This window comes from Oncorhynchus nerka, linkage group LG22, assembly GCF_034236695.1.
Source record: "Oncorhynchus nerka isolate Pitt River linkage group LG22, Oner_Uvic_2.0, whole genome shotgun sequence".
NCBI classification, from domain to species: Eukaryota; Metazoa; Chordata; class Actinopteri; order Salmoniformes; family Salmonidae; genus Oncorhynchus; species Oncorhynchus nerka.
Window position 1 is genome coordinate 74,327,692 of NC_088417.1, and position 22,802 is coordinate 74,350,493.

Sequence of the window (22,802 nt, forward strand, 5' to 3'; positions counted from 1 at the left end):
AAGCCCTGACCTCAATCCCATAGAAAATGTGTGGGCAGAACTGAAAAGGGGTGTGCGAGCAAGGAGGCCTACAAACCTGATTCAGTTACAACAGCTCTGTCAGGAGGAATGGGCCAAAATTCACCCAACTTATTGTGGGAAGCTTGTTGTAGGCTACCCTAAACATTTGACCCAAGTAAAAAATATATAAAAAAAATGTAATAGGCAATGTTACCAAATACTAATTGAGTGCATGTAAACTTCTGACCCACTGGGAATGTGATGAAATAAATAAAAGCTGAAATAAATCTACTATTATTCTGACATTTCACATTCTTAAAACAAAGTGGTGATCCTAACTGCCGGAAGACAGGCAATTTGTACTAGGATGAAATGTCAGGAATTGTGAAAAACTGGGTTTAAATGTATTTGGCGAAGGTGTATGTAAACTTCCGACTTCAACTGTATATATATATCTTTATTTTATATAATCAATTTTAGAATAAGGCTGTAATGTAACAAAATGTTAAATTCAGGGGGGGGGGGGGTCTGCTGACTTTCTAAACGCACTGTATATGAATGCAGCTGACATTACATTAAAGCCATTAAACTGCTTCTATCATAGCACACTACGCTTTATTACGGGCGATAGGTTCAGAACACATCACTGCATTCTTTACCAGAAAGTAGGCTGGCACTCAATGAAGTCACGTAGGTCAATTCATTGCTTTCTTTAATCTATAAAGCGATCTTACAAAAACAAACACTCGTACCTAACGTCATTAATGATGTGGTTAAAAACACCAACACAGAATCCAAGTCCAATTTGTGAACAGTCTCTCGGTTATCCAACCCTCTAAGGTGAAACGTGACGTGGCCATTCAGATACGGTATGGTTCAGGTGGGAGGGGGTGTTTTGGTTTTGATGAGGTTCTGTCAGTCAGATTGAGGTTCAGGTCTGGTACGGCAGTATGTCAGTCAGGACGTCGATGAGGTTGTCCAGCCCCCACAGGTACCCGTCCTCTCGGTTGCCCTCTTCCCAGGGGGTGCGGTGGTCCAGGGTGAGATGAGGCGGCAGGGGAACAGTCTTCCCAAAATCAATCATCCATACTCCAGTCTTCCCTGTACTGTCATGCACAAAAAGCAGGGAGCTGCCCACAACCTGCAGAGAGAGACAGATGTTAGTGTGCACCTCTCCATACATAGACCAGCATCAAGACATGCATTATACTGTGAAAGCAGTGCAAAACAGCTTACCTCGTGTGTCCTGAAGAAGTCGGATGTCTCCAACACAAGTCGAAGCTCCTTCAGTCGTCTTAGATATCCCTTCTGAAAATGGAGAAGAGAAATGTCATCCTGAACGAGGAAGGGGGATGACGGAGGTAAGATTAAGAGCGACACACACTCACCACAATTAGAGCGTTGCAATCCACATAGTCCTGCAGTGCCTGCTTCACCGCTTCTCTGCTCTTGGTCCTTTTGAAGTTTGTGTTGCACACACCATCAGCCTTCTAAAACAGGCATTTAACAATGTTGTAGAGAGTCACATCAAATTATTGGCACCCTTCATAAAAAAAAAATGTAAACTACAAAATACATACAGTACAAATACCATGCTATATTACATGCTCCAAAACATTTGGAAATTATATTATACTAATATTGCTCAGAGAAAGACATTTGTTAAATGATTGGCAACCCTAAACATCTCCCTTTAAAGAACTGTTTTGGCCTTCCACTGCTTCCCGTTTCACTGGGGTATAAACATTGGGTCAAATCCCTTTGTCATTCATCACCATGCAGAAATGCAAAGAACTCACAAATGAAGAGACAAAAAATGTGTAAAGAAAAATAAATACTATTACTACCACTATTAGGGCAACAATTAATTAGTTGAAAACCCCTGGAACAGTGGTCAACTTACCTGGTGGAGGATGCGTGTGGGCACCTCAATTTAAAATATATTTTGGCAACATCCTTACTACATTTAGGTCTGAAAGGCACTTGCCTATTGGGCAAGTCAGGAATATTTGTTGGGTTCCCGAAGATTATAGCCACTTGCCCATAAATTTGGGAATAGTTGATTACACGCAGAAATGCCATAACTGTTCAGGCCCTAAAACAACAGGGAGGAAACAGAAAAATAAATCAAATTGACTGACCTGCTAGCGACATTGGACACGCAACTTTTGCCAAGCGTGAGACGCTCCTATGAAACTTGGGCCCCAGTATAGGTCCTATGCTATAGGTTATTGAAATTATTTGCAGTATGGTTGTTTTCGGTTTTAAAAATCACCTGACTAATGGGAAAACCCCAAAGCAGTCTGAAATTGTCAGTCTTTCACTTAAACAAAACAATGGGTATGAACCAAAAATATGTTTTAGGCTAGGCCTAGTTGAATTCTTTGCAGTTTTGTTGTTTTGAGTTGTATTTTTTAATCAACTGGGGCAACCTCAGAGCAGTTAATTATTATTATTATTTTTTTTACCAGGTAAGTTAACTGAGAACACTATCATTTAGAGTAAAGACCTGGGGACTAGTTACAGGGGGGAGTGAATGAGCCAATTGGAAGCTGGGGGTGATTAGGTGGCCATGATGGTATGAGGACCAGATTGGGAATTTAGCCAGGACACCAGGGACGCCATGGTATCTTTAGTAACCACAGAGTCAAGACACCTGTTTAATGTCCCATCTGAAAGACAGCACCAATCATTGCCCTGGGGCATTGGTACATTGTTTTTAGACCAAAGGAAAGAGTGCCTCCTACTGGCCCTCCAACTCCACTTCCAGCAGCATCTGGTCTCCTATCGAAGACCAATCCTGCTTAACTTCAGTGGCAAGCCAGCAGTGGGATTCAGGGTGGTATGCTGCTGGCTACTTGCTCAGTTCACTTGCACCAGGCAACCCTCAAAGTCAATCCCTGCTTCCTTATCTATAGGACTATGCAGGGAAAAAAGTGGGAAAAGGGAAGTTCTCTCTCTCACTCAAATGTTCAAGCATTGAAAAAAAGCTTGTAGACAACTAATGGTTCAGGCTATAGTATGAGGAAGCATTGCCCACTAATGTTTGTACCATGTTTTATGCTGCTACCATGTGTTGTTGCCTTGCATTGTTGTTGTCTTAGGTCTCTCTTTATGTAGCGTTGTCTCTCTCGTCATGATGCGTGTTTTGTCCTATATTTTTAATCCCGGCCCCCGAGGAGGTCTTTTGGTATACCGTCATTGTAAATAAGAATGTTCTAAACTGACTTGCCTAGTTAAATAAAGGTTCAATAATAAATCAATTTTTAAATTAAATGTAAAAGTATGATTTAAGTTCATTTCAGATATTTCTAGCGTCTGAAACCCTACTTCTTTAAAGAGTATCTTAAATAAATCCACTGTCTGCTAAATGACTAAGATGTCATTTCTCTTCCAACGTTCACCAGCCTTGGCTCTGGTCATACAGCACTTAAGCCATAGAAACACAATGGATCAATACATCTGACCAACTTATCTCATCTCCGTCCGTCTGTCCGTCTGTCTGTGTGTGTGTGTGTGTCCATGCCTTGATTCCCTCAATGCGGAAACCCAGAGTGGTGGTGGAACTCAGGGTTTCTCTCCACTGCATGTATCTGGTCTTGAGTACTGCCTGTAGGGCTTGCTCCTCTGCAGTGGGGGCCTCTGGGTCCACGTCCACCATCTTCTCATACATGTCTTGACGAGGCTGTGGACGCTCCCGAGCCTTCGTCAGCTCCTCCTCCAGGTATGTCCTAACAGAGCAGACAGCTCAATATTATATACATACTCATCACAAGACAACACACCCAGAGCCAGTTTGCCTATTCCTGGACTCAAAATAACACTTTAGCCCAGAGGTTTGTTTAATCTGGGTCAGGGTAAACCAGCTCCCAGTGTCTCTAAATCACACAGTCACACACCGGGTGCCAATCTTGCAGTCCATGATGGCGGGGGAGTTGAAGTGAGTGAGCAGGTCATCCATCATGTTGTAGTCCTGTTCAGCCTGCTGCACCACTCCGTGGTAGCCTGGTACGAAGGGCCTCAAAGAGTCCTCCATCAGCCTCTGCAGGCACTGTTGCTCCCCCTCAGTGTAGCGCTTCAGCAGCATCCCATAGTCCCCTGCATGGAAGCTCCCTGGCACACCAGCCACAAAAGGGGGAAAGAGGGGGAGGGAGACTATGCATGTTATACTTTCAAAACACATTTGGTACTACACAGCCATTTTTATTAGCAGTAAGAAATACTAACTTCACAAAACCATCAAGGCAGCAAAAGACCAATTAAAGATTGCCCGACAAAGAACCAACCTGCATGTCCGACCACTTGTACCCAGGGCTGTGGCTTCTTGGGGGGCACGGAGAGGGGAGGCAAGGTCCCTGTACTTCCAGGTTTCTTCCATGTGACGCCCTGCATGGGAAGAGCAAGCAATCTTGCACATTACACATCACAACCCCATTCCTTAGCGTACAGTGCAACACCTCTAGCTTACATTTCCTTCTCTGTCTGTCCTACTCCCTTGTAACTCCACTGAGAGACTCCGTCATGAGAAAGACAACCTCAGACTTCAGACTCCGTCACACAACTTGTTGACCTATGGCTGAGTGTCTCTATGGAAACAGCCATTGACAGACTCCTAGACTGAGCCAAGACATGTAGGAGAGGTTGGGCTGGAATCTTACGCAACAGTAGCTATTAAAAATATTGCCTACTCAGACCATTATTACCGTTCCTGCTGGCCGATGTGCGTTGTTAGGTAGATAATGTTAAGTGTAGCACAGAGAATTTGCAACCAAACCTTTACTTGCCAAAATTCCCAACTTGGAAGACAACACATGCTAAACATCTATGTCTAGTTTCAGGGGGTTCTTTGAATTTAGAAAATGCTCCATTATTACATTAAATAAATGTTTTGTGCCACGAAGTAATCCAACAAATTATTTTAATAACGGAGCATTTTCTAAATTCAAACGAACTAGACATGGAAGTTTAGAAGAAGTGTTGTCTTCCAAGTCGGAAATCGGGAAGAATCGCTAAGTAAAGGGTCTCTGTGCTACGTTTAACATTACCTACCTATTAACACATATCAGCCAGCAGGAACAGTAATGGCCTGACTCGACAATATTTTTAATAGCTGGTGCAACAGCTGCACACATTCATCAAACATTTACAGGCTGCTGGACTTGTTTTGATCAAAGATGTAGTGAATGTGAGACCACACCCACACGTTAAAGTACCACAGTGAGTGTTCAAATCAAATGTATTTGTCACATACACATGGTTAGCAGATGTTAATGCGAGTGTAGCGAAATGCTTGTGCTTCTAGTTCCGACAATGCAGTAATAACCAACGAGTAATCTAACAATTCCAAAACTACTACCTTATACACACAAGTGTAAAGGGATAAAGAATATGTACATAAAGATATAGGAATGGGTGATGGTACAGAACGGCATAGGCAAGATGCAGTAGATGGTATCAAGTGTTGAGTTTGTTGTTCTGCTCTAAGTCTCTGTAGTTTGACAATATTCTAAAACATGTCCCCCAGTATGTATAGATGAGGATATGCATTTATGTGGAAATACTTGCCCAATCTGTTCTCCATTAGTGTAGTGGCCTGCAGCTACACCTGAAACTACAACCCCCCAGGTAAGGAGAGTATACACCTGAAGGAGTTGACCAAACCTTTCTGTTCTTCAAAACTTAGTTGTCTAGAAGTAGATTACTTTCTTTCTATACAAATACAATGAGATTTCAAAGAATAAATTGTTCCATCTTTGTCCAATCTCTAATATATCCCCACACATCTATGTCCATCTTTTTTCTATCACCCATTCCCTCTCTCCTGCATGTTGTCAACTGTAGGATAGTGGGCAGCCAGAGCAGATAAACTCCATAAACAATGGATGCCAAGGGAGAGGCCAGCGTAGTATTAGTGAATGAGAGGGTGGAAAACCTTAGTTCATGTAGACAATACTCACTATATATCACTGGAGTGTTGGCTAGTAGACATGATGCAACACCCTGGTGCTGCCAGGGGTGAAATTCTGTAATCTCTGTATCAGTCTAATACTCTTTAATGCCCGAAAATGTTATGTAGCTATACAAATAGCCTATCCCCAGCTCAGCCTATACAGTGACAGGCTTTGAGCCTCGGTCTGTAGATACAGAGGGATGAGGAGAGGGCACCTAGGAGACAGATCACAAGTGTGTTTCGAGTTTCTGTGCCATTGTGGACTTCTTTTCCCTTTGCCGTCACAGTAATAAAAAAGGCATAAGATGTACTGACACGACAGGTGGAAATTTACCGGGACTGGAGAAATCTCATAGGTTGCTCTCATTTCCAGTAGTTTAGGCTAAATTTAGCAGAACTGTTGAGCCAAAGCTAGTTCTAATCATATAATCTAATGAAACCTGCATCTTCCTGAGCAGAATGTAACATTATTTCAGACTCATGCTGATATGTCCCATCATATGGCAGCTGATAGAGTATGATATCATTAACATAATATTGGTTGGGCCCTCTCCATCACAGTGGCGCACTCCACAAATGTTAACCCGCACACACTCACCCGGGGAACCGCATCAGGAAAGCCGCGGTCGTCCTCGTATTCTTCAAAAGACGAGGCGGGTGACAACCCAGACGATGAGGCGTTTGACAACTTTCTGAGTAGAAGTGATGCGGGGGAGCCTCCGAACCCACTGTCCGAGCAAATCGAATCGTCGTCGGGATGAGAGCCAACGGAGATCCCGCTAACCCTGATGGACTCCAATTCAATTCGGCATGGGCTTGTATTACATTTGACCATCAGTTGTGGAACATTTTCGTGTGCGTTTTCGCAATGTGAGAGGAAATCAACGACATGTTTTGTAGAGTCTGCCGACCATACAGGAACCCCCGATACGTTTGGGTAACTGTGGTTCATATCCCCCATACTCATCGGGCTATGAGCTGTGGTCACTGGGTTTTAGTCATACTCATCGGAAATTTAGCGGTGAATGAGTGCAGCCTCACCTGATTTAGCTGCTGCGGAGGTTTGCTAGCTAATCCAAACGAAAAGAGAGCCACCGTGCATTTCATCTCCGAATGGAAACAATAACCTGGCTGATCTCAGCAACTCTATGCCCCTTTGAACCATCCAGAAAAGTTTAACCACCTAAGCAGGCCTATTGTTACATTACCTTTTGCACGGGCAATAAGGCAGATATTGCGATGTTTTAATTAGCAAACACATTCACATTTTTATAACCGCGACCAAATGTTTTCAACCAGATGCTGGCAACAATTCTTCGTCACCACATAGGGGTGCTAGATTTACATTAGTTATTCTTTAGCCACTCCCTGTTGACCCAGTTAACTCCGCCCATAAGCTACACTGCGTTGGCCACATGTTAATCATCGATAAGTGGCTGTCTTGCCATGGGGCTGTAGCTCAGCTTATGATAACGAAATAGTCTTGCCTTTATTTTCTGGAGAATTGCCATTTTAGTTAAAAATGGTTATAAAGTATTGAGCACGTGCTACACAAGCACCGCATTTTGCATTCGTAACTAAAACCCATTGAAAGAGAGGACATTGCATGTTTAAATGTGTAAAGTTATGAATGATCCTCTAAGAAACAACTTCTGATAGATGGTGATTTAGTTAAGTGGAAAGCATCTGACATTTTATTAGCAGTGGAGGTCAAATATATACACTGCTCAAAAAAATAAAGGGAATACTTAAACAACACAATGTAACTCCAAGTCAATCACACTTCTGTGAAATCAAACTGTCCACTTAGGAAGCAACACTGATTGACAATAAATTTCACATGCTGTTGTGCAAATGGAATAGACAACAGGTGGAAATTATAGGCAATTAGCAAGACACCCCCAATAAAGGAGTGGTTCTGCAGGTGGGGACCACAGACCACTTCTCAGTTCCTATGCTTCCTGGCTGATGTTTTGGTCACTTTTGAATGCTGGCGGAGCTTTCACTCTAGTGGTAGCATGAGACGGAGTCTACAACCCACACAAGTGGCTCAGGTAGTGCAGCTCATCCAGGATGACACATCAATGCGAGCTGTGGCAAGAAGGTTTGCTGTGTCTGTCAGTGTAGTGTCCAGAGCATGGAGGCGCTACCAGGAGACAGGCCAGTACATCAGGAGACGTGGAGGAGGCCGTAGGAAGGCAACGACACAGCAGCAGGACCGCTACCTCCGCCTTTGTGCAAGGAGGAGCAGGAGCACTGCCAGAGCCCTGCAAAATGACCTCCAGCAGGCCACAAATGTGCATGTCTGCTCAAACGGTCAGAAACAGACTCCATGAGGGTGGTATGAGGGCCCGACGTCCACAGGTGGGGGTTGTGCTTACAGCCCAACACTGTGCAGGACGTTTGGCATTTACCAGAGAACACCAAGATTGGCAAATTCACCACTGGCGCCCTGTGCTCTTTACTGATGAAAACAGGTTCACACTGAGCACGTGCACGTGACAGTCTGGAGACGCCGTGGAGAACGTTCTGCTGCCTGCAACATTCTCCAGCATGACCGGTTTAGCGGTGGGTCAGTCACGGTGTGGGGTGGCATTTCTTTGGGGGGCCGCACAGCCCTCCATGTGCTCGCCAGAGGTAGCCTGACTGCCATTAGGTACCGAGATGAGATCCTCAGACCCCATTGTGAGACCATATGCTGGTGCGGTTGGCCCTGGATTCCTCCTAATGCAAGACAATGCTAGACCTCATGTGGCTGGAGTGTGTCAGCAGTTCCTGCAAGAGGAAGGCATTGATGCTATGGACTGGCCCACCCGTTCCCCAGACCTGAATCCAATTGAGCACATCTGGGACATCATGTCTCGCTCCATCCACCAACGCCATGTTGCACCACAGACTGTCCAGGAGTTGGTGGATGCTTTAGTCCAGGTCTGGGAGGAGATCCCTCAGGAGACCATCCGCCACCTCATCAGGAGCATGCCCAGGCGTTGTAGGGAGGTCATACAGGCATGTGGAGTCCACACACACTACTGAGCCTCATTTTGACTTGTTTTAAGGACATTACATCAAAGTTGGATCAGCCTGTAGTGTGGTGTTCCACTTCAAATCCAGACCTCCATGGGTTGATAAATTTGATTTCCATTGATAATGTGTGATTTTGTTGTCAGACCATTCAGCTATGTAAAGAAAAAAGTATTTAATAATATTTCATTCAGATCTAGGATGTGTTATTTTAGTGTTCCCTTTATTTTTTTGAGCAGGACTCTATATATATAATTTTTCATTTTTTAAAAACTCCCCTCCAAAAAACAGCAGAAAAGGCCCGTCAACTTCATTCAATATTGTCATCCTCCTACAGTAGTAAATGGAAGCAGCTCTTCCAGCTGCTCACCCAGGAGTGGAAGGGTCCAGGCCTGGAAGGTTCACTGTTAATTAATGAGACCCAGCCAGCTGTAGTGGCAGCTGCCCCTTGAGTAAAGCCCTAAGGAGGAACCTTCAGCCCATCCAAGCAACACTAACTGTACTGCAGAGAGGACACTGCACGTAGTTCACTCACACAACTAAGAGGAAAAGCTGCTGCAGTGACGATTAAGAGTAGATACGTTGAGTAAAAGTAACAATATTTACAGACTCAAATACATAAAATCACAAGCTTTGCATTCATCAATCACTTGTTTTATAAAAAGGGAAATGGGGTATTACTGTCACAACATACACAATGCATGAGTTATAAAACCATAGTATAAAATCAGTCACTCAGTTCAAATTCAACAAACTGTGGCTTAACAGCCTTCACAGTGGTATCTTTATCCACAGATCAGGCACTGTCTGCCAGAGGACAACAGAATAAGCTGTGTGTGCATCCGTGTTTGCACTTGCATAAGCCTATCGGTTGATAAGGTCTGCTTGTGTGCAAAAATATCATAGGTGTAGTGCAGTGGTCTTGTTTAGTCACAGTGTCGACTCCGATTGTAATCCTTGGTCTCAGTTTGCAGCACAGGAAAGAACCTATTGTCCGGATTGGGAGTGTGCAGAATTGATGGCTTTAGTGCCCCGTGTTCAGGTCCCTCATATAGTCTTGTAGTGCCTGCAACCGGGCATCGATCTCAGACAGGTCAGCCCCATCTATGGAGCCCTCTGGGTAAAAGACAAGCAGTACATAGCCAATGTTAAATTATTTGTTTCAGCAAGGGTCTCACACAGAAGGTTACTAGGGCTCATATTAAAAAGACATGATTTTTTTTTAGCTAAGTGACTCTGATTACACTTTAGATTGGAGAGTAGGGCAGGGATTGGTTACCTTTGTCTGATCGTATCCTGCGTGTGGGAGTGCTGCAATGGGGCTTCCTGGTCAAATTTCCTCCTCTGGGCTACAAAAAGAAGTCACTGTCACTCAACAAGTCAAGGTCTATCACCAGCTGTAAAAAAAACAACAACAAAAAACACCGCACTCACCATGGTTGGACCATTGTAGGTCTGCTTCCTTCCTCTGAAACACATAACAAAATTAGAAACTGTCTGAGACACGCAGTAAAGCAACAGAACATCTCCCATTTTCTCAAACAAACCCAGTTTGAACTTTAATACCATATGATATAGATGCAAGTTATAGAATAACTTACCCGATTGTCAACTCATCCAACTCCACCAATGAATTCACAGAGGACTGTCTGCTCCTCCTACTCTCTATTGATAAACTCCTCCCTCTGCTCCCACTGCCTGCCCTGGTTAGCTGGGGATATGCCTCCCTGGACCGAGATCGGCCCCTCTCCAGAACAGGCGATGCTAGCATGTCCCTCCGGACCTTCCTCTGGCTGAGGGAGAGAGAGAACACAGGAGGCCAAGTTAAGTTGTGATTAGTCAAAGTATCACTCAGTATTGGTTTTTATATTAGCATTAAGCTAAAATGGGTTGCCATTTGAAATCCTTGAATGCATTTCAGCAGATGAAAATCACTATAACAGTGTTCACATACATGGTATAATTGGCACAAGCTTGGACTGCAGATAGTTATGACAGTTAAATGATTAGAGGGAGATGTCTGACTTTTTGAGCTCCCCCTCTCTCAGTCGGCGCTGCCTGTCCTGGATATATGCAGTGGGGTCGAAGCGTGGTGCTCGCGAACCTGGAAATAGGAACGACAGGATTGACTGGGAGCTCCTAGTAAAAAACCAAGCAGAGAGTCAAGCTCTGACAGCTTTACTCAGACTTGGTGCTACATCAACTTTGATTGAATCCATTTCATTACCAAACTTATACTAAGTCAAAAACAATGCAATGAAGCTAAATTACCGTTAATCTCCAAAGCCTAATAAAGAGAGAAAAAAATGCAATACCTGTGGGAGAAGGTGAGGGTCTGGAAACATGCGAGCGGGGCCCTGAGGAGTCTGCCCTACGACCTTCTGACCTTCGACCCCTCTCTTCTGTCCTCTCCCTGGACCCTGAGCGAGCCCTGACCACAACACGTCCCAAACTGCGCTCCCGGGAGAGTGAGCGCCTGATCTCCCCATCACCCCGTGAGGCACTGCGCCCAGAGAGGGCAGGGGTCAACCTACTTTAGACACACACATAGTAAACAACATTAGCCACAGGCAGAGAGTATCATAAGGAGTGTGTGAGTCAGTAAGTAAGTAGGAAAGTGAGTGAAAGAGAAAAGAAAAAGGAAAGACATACATGCTTAGATTGACTAACCCTCGCCTAAGCAACGCCAGCTCATTGGTCAAACTCTTAACGCGAATCCGGAGAGCTCGCTCCGATGCTCTTAGCTCCTCCAACTAGGAGACAGGAAACGTCTGAATTACCAGCTTAACAGAGGAATCAGCACCAACAATGCTACTTATAATGGCACACAAATTAGTACTTCTAAGTCTTGACATGCACACAAGGCCTTGTTATGGTATGCAGGAATCTATGTTACTAGCTACATTATTTCCATCAACACAAAGCCAGTCATGTGGAATTATTTAAAGTTATAAAAGTTACAGACAAATGGCTTACTTGAAATAGGATGCAAGCAAGGACCAACCTGCTCCAGTAGGCGGCGCTGCTCCTGGCCCCTCTTGGTGGCAGAGCGCTGACTCTTGGCCCTCTCTCTGAGGAGCTGGTCCTCTAAACTCCTGACCACCTCTCTGAGCCCCCGAGCCCCTCCTCCAGGGGTGGAGCCAGTCCCCACTATCTGCAGACGCTCCAGAGCCTTGGTCAGGGCCTCCTTCTCGTCTCTCACCAAGGCGAGTCTGACAACAGAGAGAGAAGTGAGGGCCCTTAACCTCTAGCCTGAGTTTGGCCAAGAGTCTAAAGAACAATAATAGATTATAATTTACTCTGCCCGTAGCCGGCGTATCTCTGGCTCTGCTGGTTTGTGCCCTGCATGGTTGGCAAGGGCGTTTAGCTCAGTCTTCAGGGCTCTGATCTCCTTCTGCAGGGCAGCAGGGTCAGGCTTGCCATGGTAGGGCAGAGGCAGGGGGTAGTGGATCCTATAGGAAATAATGATTTATGTAAACCCTGGATTGCTGATGCTATGTATTGTCCAATCAGAGGCTTTGAAGCCACAGGTTGGTCTTATTGGCACTCCCCAGAAGGAGCAGTCCTCCATAGGAATGAATGGAATTCTACAGTATTTAAAGTACATGTATTTAATTATTTAAAAAGTTGTTTAACTCACATAATATAATTTAAAAGCATGCATTAAGATGTCTGTAATAGAATAAACATGGCAAAATCAACTGTAGACAGTATATATTTTTTTTACAATGGTGGGGGAGACCCCGCGCCCCGTCAGTCATCTAGTGAAGTGGTTCCAAACCAGGGGGAAACCACTGAAAATTGGAATGCAGAAGGTGGCATTTCAAAATTGTTTTCCTCTTGTCATGTCAGTCATTGCATACCTTAGAGAGCCATTTATAACTTGTCAGAAATGTCCAGATCACTAGCCCGACAGCTGTTTTTTAGCTAAGTTTTTAAGCCCATAGATTTTGCAGTCAAATATCAAATTAATACACATTAGACATGGCAAAATGTATAGAATTGCAAGAAAATGCGTTTTAAAACAGCATAATGTCCTCTGCACTCCATGACAAAATATGTAGAATTGCAGGCAATAAGCTAAGGAATATCCACATTTAATCCATATAATATAGCCTACACCTTCACAAAAAATCCATTATTTATTTTAGACAGGTCTAAAGAATCATTATATGAAGAAAGTGTAGTCTATTTCAGAAGAACATACTCTGAGTTGTCCTTATACTCTGAGTTAGGTCCTGATTTGGCTATTCCAAATAGCTGTGGGCTACATTTAGCAAAGACGATTTTCTTTGAATTTGCTTCGCATATTTTATAGTATGAAGAACACAATTGAACAAAGCTGAATAAAATAAAAAGGACATTTTCTCCAAACAATTTGAGGGAGTGTGCACATGCGCCAATTCTGTGTTGAGCAGTTAACAAAGAAATAGGTACTCATATATGCTTAATTTAGAGTTATTAATGTAACTTTAGTTGTTCTACAAACGTTGGGCTGTAGGTTTTGATTTTTAATACATTGTAAGGCTGCATGATGTGACTAATAATGATTTGAAAAAAGTTGTTTGAAAAGGCATGAGCTTTGCTTTGTTTTTTTTGCGCAGGCTGTAAACACTACATCAGCCATTCATTCACAATTTGACAAGCACTTGATAATGCCTAGAATTTCACGGCGGCATCCCCTTCGTGTGGCTGTAACGCACCCTAAACAAATCCATGACTTTTGCGGCCAGTGGCCGTTGTGCCCTTCTCCCTGAGTGCTGCGCGCTCCAAAATACCTATCAATCACATGGCTCTCCATCACGTGATCGGGTCTTTCTCACAGAATACAAGTTGCGTCCCACATCGGTGCATATTGAAGATATTGGAAGAACTGTCCATATTTACTTTTCGTCAGCCAACAAGATGAGTAGGCCTAAAGAACAGCAAAAGCAAAATCACTAGCCTATGCATAGTCCCTGTACCCCTACCTACATGTACAGTTTACCTCGACTAACCCCCGCACATTGACTCGGTACCACCTGTATATAGCCTTGTTATTTTATTTATATTTAACTTTACATTATTTAGTCAATATTTTCTTAACTCTATTTCTTGAACTGCATTGTTGCTTAAGCGCTTTTAACTAAGCATTTCACGGTAAGGTCATCCTGTCATATTCGGTGCATGTAACAAATAACATTTGATTTCATGTCAAATCTACTATCCCCAAGAGTACAAAAGTCAGATATTCTATTCTGTGCAAGATATAAATATTCCAAACAGTCTGGGACAATTGTGGGATGCGATAGATCCCAAATTAATACAACCACTAGCATAAAAATAAAACACATTTACATAATATGGCTATCGCAACAGATCAGAACGTTTAGCTTATAATGTTGATAAACTATTAGGCTATGTCTTCACATTATAGGCTCAACAATGCGCACATGGTAGTAGGCTAGAAGCGAGAATGTTCCATTAGCGGAAAACACCATTACCAAAGTGACCGCAAAGGCAATTATGCATCGAATGCTTTTATTATAATGGTGCGTTTTTATGTGAAAATGATCATCCCCAAACTTGAAACTCACATGCTGCTTATGTATGCCAGTTAGGCTCCACACCACTTGTAAAGCAGATTAATGTGCTTAATTTTAAGAAGTTATTTGGTCACTTTAGATGTGATACAAACCTTATCAAAACATATAGGGGGCTAGGCATCCGCTACAAGACCATGGTGCTTGCCTACGGAGCTGTGAGGGGAACGGCACCTCAGTACCTCCAGGCTCTGATCAGGCCCTACACCCAAACAAGGGCACTGCGTTCATCCACCTCTGGCCTGCTTGCCTCCCTACCACTGAGGAAGTACAGTTCCCGCTCAGCCCAGTCAAAACTGTTCGCTGCTCTGGCCCCCCAATGGTGGAACAAACTCCCTCACGACGCCAGGACAGCGGAGTCAATCACCACCTTCCGGAGACACCTGAAACCCCACCTCTTTAAGGAATACCTAGGATAGGATAAAGTAATCCTTCTCACCCCCCTTAAAAGATTTAGATGCACTATTGTAAAGTGGCTGCTCCACTGGATGTCATAAGGTGAATGCACCAATTTGTAAGTCGCTCTGGATAAGAGCGTCTGCTAAATGACTTAAATGTAAATGTAGGCTACATTAAGTGTGCGACTATGATTCGAAAAAGTTGCAAAAAAATCATTGTTTCTGATGTTGGGCACCATTCATCATGATAATATAGAATTCACAAATGATAGGCTAATACTATCCCCCATCAGACTATTCTTGATTTAATATTACCTTTACTAAATAATATGTGACATTTGTTTTTATTTCGAATGGACCATTATCATGCAGCTGTCTCGAAACAGGGGCAGCAGGAAAAAAATACATGTCATCTATGCACTTAAATAGCAAATGGGAGGTATGTTATACTCCTGTTGTAAATATAAGCAATGTGCTTAATATTAGGAAAGTTGAGAAATAAATATAGTAGGCCTAGCCTATAGAAAACTGATGGGATCCTGATGGGATTATTGCACAATTGCATAACCTATAGAAATATTGCGCAACATGAGCTCTTATGAAGTGTTTGATTAGATTTTCAATTACAATTCCATTGATGTCAGAGTGATTAGAGGGACAATAGAATGCTAATGCCTTGTACGAATCCGACGGCGAGTGGGTAACCTGCCTCTACTATCAGTCCTATTAGCCAACGTACAATCTTTGGATAACAAAATGGACGAGCTACGATCACAAATATCCTACCAACGGGACATTAAAAACTGTAATATCTTATGTTTCACAGAGTCGTGACTGAACGACTACATGGATAACATACAGCTAGCTGGGTTTTCGGTCCATTGACAAGATAGAACAGCTGCCTCCGGTAAAACAAGGTCTGTGTATATTTGTAAACAACAGCTGGTGCACAAAATCTAATATCAACGATGTCTCGAGCTTTTGCTCGTCTGAGGTAATCACATAATGGGCTGCCGAGTGGCACAGCAGTCTAAGGCACTGCATCTCAGTGCTTGAGGCGTCACTACAGATACACTGGTTCTAATCCAGGCTGTATTTATTTACCAACTATTTATCATTTGTAGCTGTCTATTTACCACCACAAACCGATACGGGCACTAAGACCGCACTCAATGAGATGTATACGGCCAAAAGCAAACAGGAAAACGCTCATCCACAGGCGGTGCTCCTAGTGGCCGGGGACTTTAATGCAGGGAAACAAATCCGTTTTAACTCATTTCTACCAGCATGTTAAATGTGCAACCAGAGGGGGAAAAAAACGACACCACTTTTACTCCACACAGACACGTACAAAGCTCTCCCTTGCCCTCCATTTGGCAAATCGGACCATAATTCTATCCTCCCGATTCCTGCTCACAAGCAAAAGCTAAAGCAAGAAGCACCAGTGACTCGCTCAATACAGAAGTGGTCAGATGATGCAGATGCTAAGCTACAGGACTGTTTTACTAGCACAGACTGGAATATGTTCTGGGATTCTTCCGATTACATTGAGGAGTACACCACATCAGTCACTGGCTGCATCAATAAATGCATTGATGACATCGTCCCCACAGTAACCGTACGTACATACCCCAACCAGAAGCCATAGATTACAGGCAACATCCTATCGTGGAAAATGACATAATTAGTCATGCTATCCCGTATTTTACTGTTTAAAGAACTGTGTCATTTTATGCTAGTGTTTTTCCAACCTGATACAAACTTGTCTTTGTGAAACTTAGTAATAAGACTGGGCATATAGCTAAGGCCCGCTTGGGTGACATCCCCTGGGTTTATTATCTACAGAAAGTCACATGTATGAAAACTTACAGAAAGGAGCACATAAAATTTTACTGTTGCGAATGTGCTAACTAATGACCTTTTACACACTATCTGCTGACAGCCACATATACAGAAAGGGGTTGTATGTATTTTCTCTATAAAAGCAGAGACCCGGCTATGTTTGTTAAGCTTTCAACTCAACCATTCTTGGTGATGTTGATTGCTTCATCTTTGCAAATCTTATGATGAAGTGTTGTTTGAAAGAATCTGCAGTCTCTCTTCCCACGACAAACCGCACTGAGCTAAAGGCTAGAGCTGCCACTTTCATGGAGCGGGCCTCTAGCCCAGACACTTATAAGAAATCCCGCTATGCCCTCCGACGAACCATCAAACAGGCAAAGCACCAATACAGGACTAAGACTGAGCTAAAGGCTAGAGCTGCCACATCTGACGCACGTCGGATGTGGCAGGGCTTGGAAACTATTACAGACTACAAAAGGGAAGCAGAGCCGCAAGCTGCCCAGTGACACGAGCCTAACAGATGAGCTAAATGACTTGTATGCTCGCTTCGAAGCAAGCAACACTGAAGCAAGCATGAGAGCATCAGCTGTCCCGGAAGACTGTGATCACGCGCTCCACAGCCAATGTGAGTAAGACCTTTAAACAGGTCAACATTCACAAGGACACAGGGCCAGACGAATTACCAGGACGAGCATGCGCTGACCAACTGGCAAGTGTCTTCACTAACATTTTCAACCTCTCCCTGTCTGAGTCTGTAATACCAACATGTTTCAAACAGACCACCATAGTCCCTGTGCCCAAGAACACTAAGCTAACCTGCATAAATGACTACCAACCCGTAGCACTCACATCTGTAGCCATGAAGTGCTTTGAAAGGCTGGTCATGGCTCACATCAAAACCATTACCAACAGATCCACAGATGACACTGCCCTTTCACACCTGGACAAGAGAAACACCTACGTGAGAATGCTATTCATTGATCACAGCTCAGCATTCAACACCACAGTGCCCTCAAAGCTCATCACTAAGCTAAGGACCCTGGGACTAAACACCTCCCTCTGCAACTGGATCCTAGACTTCCTGACGGGCTGTCCCTAGGTGCCACGCTGATCCTCAACACAGAGGCCCTTCAGGGATGCGTACTCAGTTCCCTCTTGTACTCCCTGTTCACCCATGACTGCATGGCCAGGAATGACTCCAACACATCATTAAGTTTGCCAACGACACACAGTGGTAGGACCGATCATAGACAATGATGAGACAGCCTATAGGGAGGAGGTCAGAACCGTGTGGTTCCAGGATAACAACCTCTCCGTCAAGGTGATCAAGACAAAGGAGATGATTGTGGACTACAGGAAAATGAGGACCAAGCACACCCCCCATTCTCACCGATGGGGCTGTAGTGGAGCAGGTTGAGAGCTTCAAGTTCCTTGGTATCCACCACCAACAAACTATCATGGTTCAAACACACCAAGACAATTGTGAAGAGGGCACAACAAAGCCTATTCCTCCTCAGGAGACTGAAAAGATTTGGCATGGGTCCTCAAAGTTTTACAGCTGCACCATGATGCACCACTGGTTGCATCACTGCCAGGTATGGCAAAAGCTCGGCCTCCGACCGCAAGGCACTACATAGGGTAGTGCGTATGGCCCAGTACCTAACTGGGGCCAAGCTTCATGCCATCCAGGACCTCTATACCAGGCAGTGTCAGAGGGAGACCCTAACAATGGTCATAGACTGTTCTCTCTGTTACCGCACGGAAAGCGGTACCCGGAGCGCCAAGTCTAGGTCCAAAATGCTTCTTAACAGCTTCTACCCCAAGCCATAAGACACCTGAACAGCTAATCAATGTTGGTTAAGGTCTTGTAATTAAGCATTTCACGGTTGTATTCGGCGCATTTAACAAATACAATTGGATTTGGAATATGGTCACCGCAACAGCCCTAGACGTGTGAGATAAAAAAAAGAATATAATCCATTTTAAATTCAGGCTGTAACACAACAAAATGTGGAATAAGTCAAGAGGTATGCATACATTCTGAAGGCACTATATAAATCATTGATAAGGAAAAGTTAACTTGGCAAGTTTGCAGTTGTAAGATTCAAGTAGAGTTTGATAGTGAAGTTTAAGATAGTGATCGCTAAAAGAAACAAACCTGTCAAATTCAACAGTGTAGATAAGGATGAGGTATCTTTTGGCACTGAGGTTAGGAGATTGCTGTTGGGCACGTGGACGAGCAACAACCCCAGCTTTACGGTTCCGCAGGAGCTCCAGGTCAGCATAGGTCAAGAGGTCAAGGGTAACAGACTCACTAGTCTGAAGAAAAATAATGCATTATAATCACAACACTTAAATCATACATGTTTTAGCTTCCTTTAATGCTTCACAGACTCACATTACTAACAGCAGATTCCAACATGCTGCAGAAGATGGGAAATTGCTTGAAGTTGCCTGTTTTGCGAGTGAGGTCTTCGATGTCTGGAACACAATGAAAACATGATAAGACCATAAATAGTCATGTCTACAATGTCCATATAAATTAATTGTAATTTAACAATACTTCACTTACATGCTGGATCAAACTCTCCCCTCCACTGGTCAGCTGTCATTGCATCAGATATCTCGACTATTAGCAATCCTTCTTCTAGCTCGATCTTCACAGCAAACCCTACTCCTCGGAAAATAATGTCCTCCTGTACCACTGAGCCCACCTCCATCTCCCTGCTTTGGTCGCAACGTCTACAGACCTACAAGACCGAGACAGACAATCAATCGATTCACAGCATCTCACACATTTTGAGTAACTAGCCAATGGAAATGTGATTACGAATCTTTGCTGGAACGTAATATAGCTAATATATGCCAAGTTAAATAATGGTTAAATAAAATAAATAACGTTAGTTTAGCTGGAGAGAACTTAACTAGCCAACAACATCTGGTTTGCTAGCTAACGAACGATAACTAAAACAGCTAGCGAGCAGGCTTGCAAATGAACTGCTGTTTTCTGCTAACTTAATTACACTGCTATCTTGCAAGTAACTAAACTAGCGGGCAAGTTTGCTTGCTCGGTCTGTGTTGGTAAATAACAGCTAAGTTAGCTAGCTAGCTAACGTTAGCCAGCTTGCTAGCTAGGTAATATATGCTTGGTTAGTTACATACCCGTAGTGAAGTGCTCGAACACAGATTCCAAATTGCTACACCTTGGATAGCATTGTTTTTCTCAAAATAAAATACAAATACCGAATGAAGTCAGATAATGTCTTTGGCATGATAGAGTACACCCCTCTTTGATACCTGACAGTTTGGAAGCCGCCGCCGCCACTGTTGAATGTAGCGGTTCCTTAACCGGGAATGCATAACTACCGCCCCCTACACAATATAAAGTAAATCTATTGGTCTAAAATACTATACAAGGAACTCTGATTGGGTGGAGCTACCGTCAGTCATATGTAAACGCTGTGAGGATCTCGCGGGTGCTCAAGCATCAGCTCCGAGGCCCTCTAGTGAAATTGATGCTGAGCCCCATGATAAGCAACACGGCTTTGTAAATATAAATCCTCAAAGAGCTAAATACTTCTGTAGCTGTTCTACCAGAACAGAAAATAGTAAGCTGGCGGGCACTTGGTCAGTAGGAATTATTTAATTGCAACAACACACATGTATGCAGACAAGCACAGTCACACACATACAAACCCTGCCCCTGTTGCCTAGGGATGTGTACACCATGGCCCTGGCCCCCCATCACCCCTGGTTGATCCGAAAAGGGGCTGAGCTGGTGTATGCAGTACTGCCTGACCGAAGAGTGTTCCTGGATTTAGTGTGTTTGTGTGAGCAAGGAGGAAAAGGAGGCAGGACGGTGCTAAACATTGTAATACACTTTATGAGAGAGGTACACACACGCGCACAGACCATACTGGAACGACATGTTGGAGCTACTATAAACAGACAAACACACACACACATGTGCGTGCGTCTGTCCATTTTCTGTAGTTTGAAAACACCTGCCTCACTAATACTGTAATACAAGCACAAACTAGAGTCCTTCAGAGTAGGACTGTATTTGGATCACCAGGCAGGCACTATGCTATGTCCTTCTACTATAGCGTCTCGTACAAAATTCCCCTCCCCGTCAGAGTCCATATCTCATTCACTCTGCCCCTCTATCTTGGGTTTTGGCTTCATTGCTTTAAGACTACTGCTAAACACAGATTGAGCTCTCTCTAGAATTCAAAGTTATTTTCCCCAAATCCTATGATATTGAAAATAGTGTGTCTTATCTCATCTAATAAGTGTATCCAGTGAGACTTCATCTCTGAAGACAGTGTGTAGTACTGTAGGCCATACAATGTTTTCAGAAAGTTATCTCAACTTGTCCTTTTAGTGTGTTATTGCGCATTCTATTTCAGAGTTGTTGGCAATTTTTTATGTAGGCTACAGTACATAATATGTTGCTGTGAAAAGTAAAGGTTTCCTGTATATTCCATTTGTATTTATCCTACATCTCTCAAATACATGATGTTACAGGTTCCTTACAGGTCCATATCATATCAATTGTTTTTCCAATAAACTGAAATAATACATTTTCAGGGCCCCCATTTACAGTGTTCATTCAGTATTGACAATGCTAAACCAAATGCAAACTGATAAAGAAACAGCTTAAACTTCTGATTAGTGAACTACTGCTTTAACATTCAGAACAGTCTGATGCTCTTGTGGTTGGTGAAATATCCCCCCCCCCCCCCCCCCACTCAAGCAGTATACATCTTTTATTGAACCTTTATTTAACTAGGAAAGTCAGTTAAAAGGTGGCCATGGATGTGGTTGAATAAATACTGTTACAGTAACCTCAATGTGGCCATGGACGTGGTACTCATTTTAAGGTTGAATAAATACTGTTACAGTAGTTTGTAAGATGGAGACGTGAATCCGACATAGCAATTATTCATTTGTAGACAAATTGGAATTAAAGCCTAAGACTAAGTCAGTGGCACAGATGGAACGATCCTAGCAGAATATACATCTCCTTCAAATGTTGATATTTGGTTGCGTTAACAACCAAACACAATTCAATTTCTAGTTTGTCTACAAATTAATAATGTATGTGGTGTATTCACGTCTCCATCTAAACTAAAAATCCAAGTTAAAGAATTGAACAAAATCAAGTCAAATCCATCTTTAAATGCACTTCAAATCAAGTTTGATTTGATTGTCGTTTTCTTTAACTTTGACTTTTCGTTGAGATGGAAACGTTATTCAAACACATGAATTATTCATTTGAAGATTAAATTTGAAATCAACCAAAGCTTCACACCCTAGGCCTATATTGAAACCATAGCTGTTGATGACTTCATAAATGCTATATAGGCCTAAATAGTATCATTGATAATATATGAATACATTGGTTACATTTCATTTGCTCTATTAAACCTGCCTTTTGGAATGACTTTGATAACAACAGTGAATCAATTTAGTAATTAAGTGGAGATCTCTTAATAATCATTCTCATGATAGCACATTGGTAGTAGTCAGAGACAAATATCAAAGCTAAGTTGGGCTTCTTTAAAACACGGGATGGGACACCAAAGGGATAGCTGTATATACAGTATATTTACTTACCAGTAGGAGGTGCTGCCCAGTTTATTGTTTTTTTTCTGATAGTGGATATAAGGTTGTTTCAAAGGTAAAAACGCAACATATTTGTCTAAATTGAAAATTGGTTACCATGATGACATAATCCTGTGGTTTAAATTTCACCCTCAAGACAACAGTTTATGTTGATTACTTTTTGCAAATCCAATGTAGATTCCACATCACAATATGTTGACAAATCACATTGAAACAATGTTGATTCAACAATTTTTTACCCAGTGAGATCTTTGCTTTGTATTCTCAGAAATCTCACGTTGTGTAATGTGTGAAAAGGTTAACCTGAATTGGGAATGTATACAGTGAAAATATTGTTTTAGTCAGGCACACAGTTGAGGTGTGTTTGGTAAACATACATAA

General features: G+C 42.9%; 2 protein-coding genes across 6 annotated transcripts; both read right to left on the minus strand.

Moving 5' to 3' along the window:
• Positions 1-695: 695 nt before the first annotated feature.
• Positions 696-7,281, minus strand: LOC115105711 (inositol-trisphosphate 3-kinase C-like). 2 transcript variants are annotated; one of them, XM_029628022.2, is made up of 7 exons: positions 6,549-7,281; positions 4,287-4,386; positions 3,900-4,113; positions 3,527-3,731; positions 1,389-1,490; positions 1,237-1,308; positions 696-1,141 (listed from the first exon to the last, which is right to left on the minus strand). In XM_029628022.2, the coding sequence occupies exons 1-7, from the start codon at positions 6,915-6,917 to the stop codon at positions 932-934; spliced, it is 1,272 nt and encodes a 423-aa protein (XP_029483882.1). In that variant the 5' UTR covers positions 6,918-7,281; the 3' UTR covers positions 696-931. The 2 variants fall into 2 exon arrangements, with proteins under 2 accessions (XP_029483882.1, XP_029483883.1); XM_029628023.2 differs by having other exon boundaries at positions 6,992-7,279.
• Positions 7,282-9,603: 2,322 nt separating this feature from the next.
• Positions 9,604-20,146, minus strand: LOC115105712 (centrosomal protein CCDC61-like). 4 transcript variants are annotated; one of them, XM_065007394.1, is made up of 13 exons: positions 19,956-20,146; positions 19,366-19,543; positions 19,192-19,274; positions 18,952-19,112; positions 12,271-12,423; positions 11,976-12,183; positions 11,642-11,724; positions 11,287-11,501; positions 10,997-11,075; positions 10,573-10,764; positions 10,406-10,439; positions 10,251-10,320; positions 9,604-10,087 (listed from the first exon to the last, which is right to left on the minus strand). In XM_065007394.1, the coding sequence occupies exons 2-13, from the start codon at positions 19,511-19,513 to the stop codon at positions 9,996-9,998; spliced, it is 1,518 nt and encodes a 505-aa protein (XP_064863466.1). In that variant the 5' UTR covers positions 19,514-19,543; positions 19,956-20,146; the 3' UTR covers positions 9,604-9,995. The 4 variants fall into 4 exon arrangements, with proteins under 4 accessions (XP_064863466.1, XP_064863465.1, XP_029483887.1 ...); XM_065007393.1 differs by having other exon boundaries at positions 11,287-11,504; XM_029628027.1 differs by having other exon boundaries at positions 11,287-11,504; positions 11,624-11,724.
• Between the last annotated feature and the right edge of the window lie 2,656 nt (positions 20,147-22,802).

Excerpts from the sequence above, each read along its gene's own strand:
- LOC115105712 (XM_029628027.1), bottom strand. The coding sequence starts at position 19,513 with ATGGAGGTGGGCTCAGTGGTACAGGAGGACATTATTTTCCGAGGAGTA. Across the intron at positions 11,076-11,286 it reads ACCCTCACCTTCTCCCACAG|GTTCGCGAGCACCACGCTTC; the intron begins GTATTGCATTTT and ends TCCTATTTCCAG. Across the intron at positions 10,321-10,405 it reads CCTACAATGGTCCAACCATG|CCCAGAGGAGGAAATTTGAC; the intron begins GTGAGTGCGGTG and ends TTCTTTTTGTAG.
- LOC115105711 (XM_029628022.2), bottom strand. The coding sequence starts at position 6,917 with ATGAGTATGGGGGATATGAACCACAGTTACCCAAACGTATCGGGGGTT. Across the intron at positions 4,387-6,548 it reads TTCCTGATGCGGTTCCCCGG|GGCGTCACATGGAAGAAACC; the intron begins GTGAGTGTGTGC and ends CTTCCCATGCAG. Across the intron at positions 1,309-1,388 it reads ATTGCAACGCTCTAATTGTG|AAGGGATATCTAAGACGACT; the intron begins GTGAGTGTGTGT and ends CTCCATTTTCAG.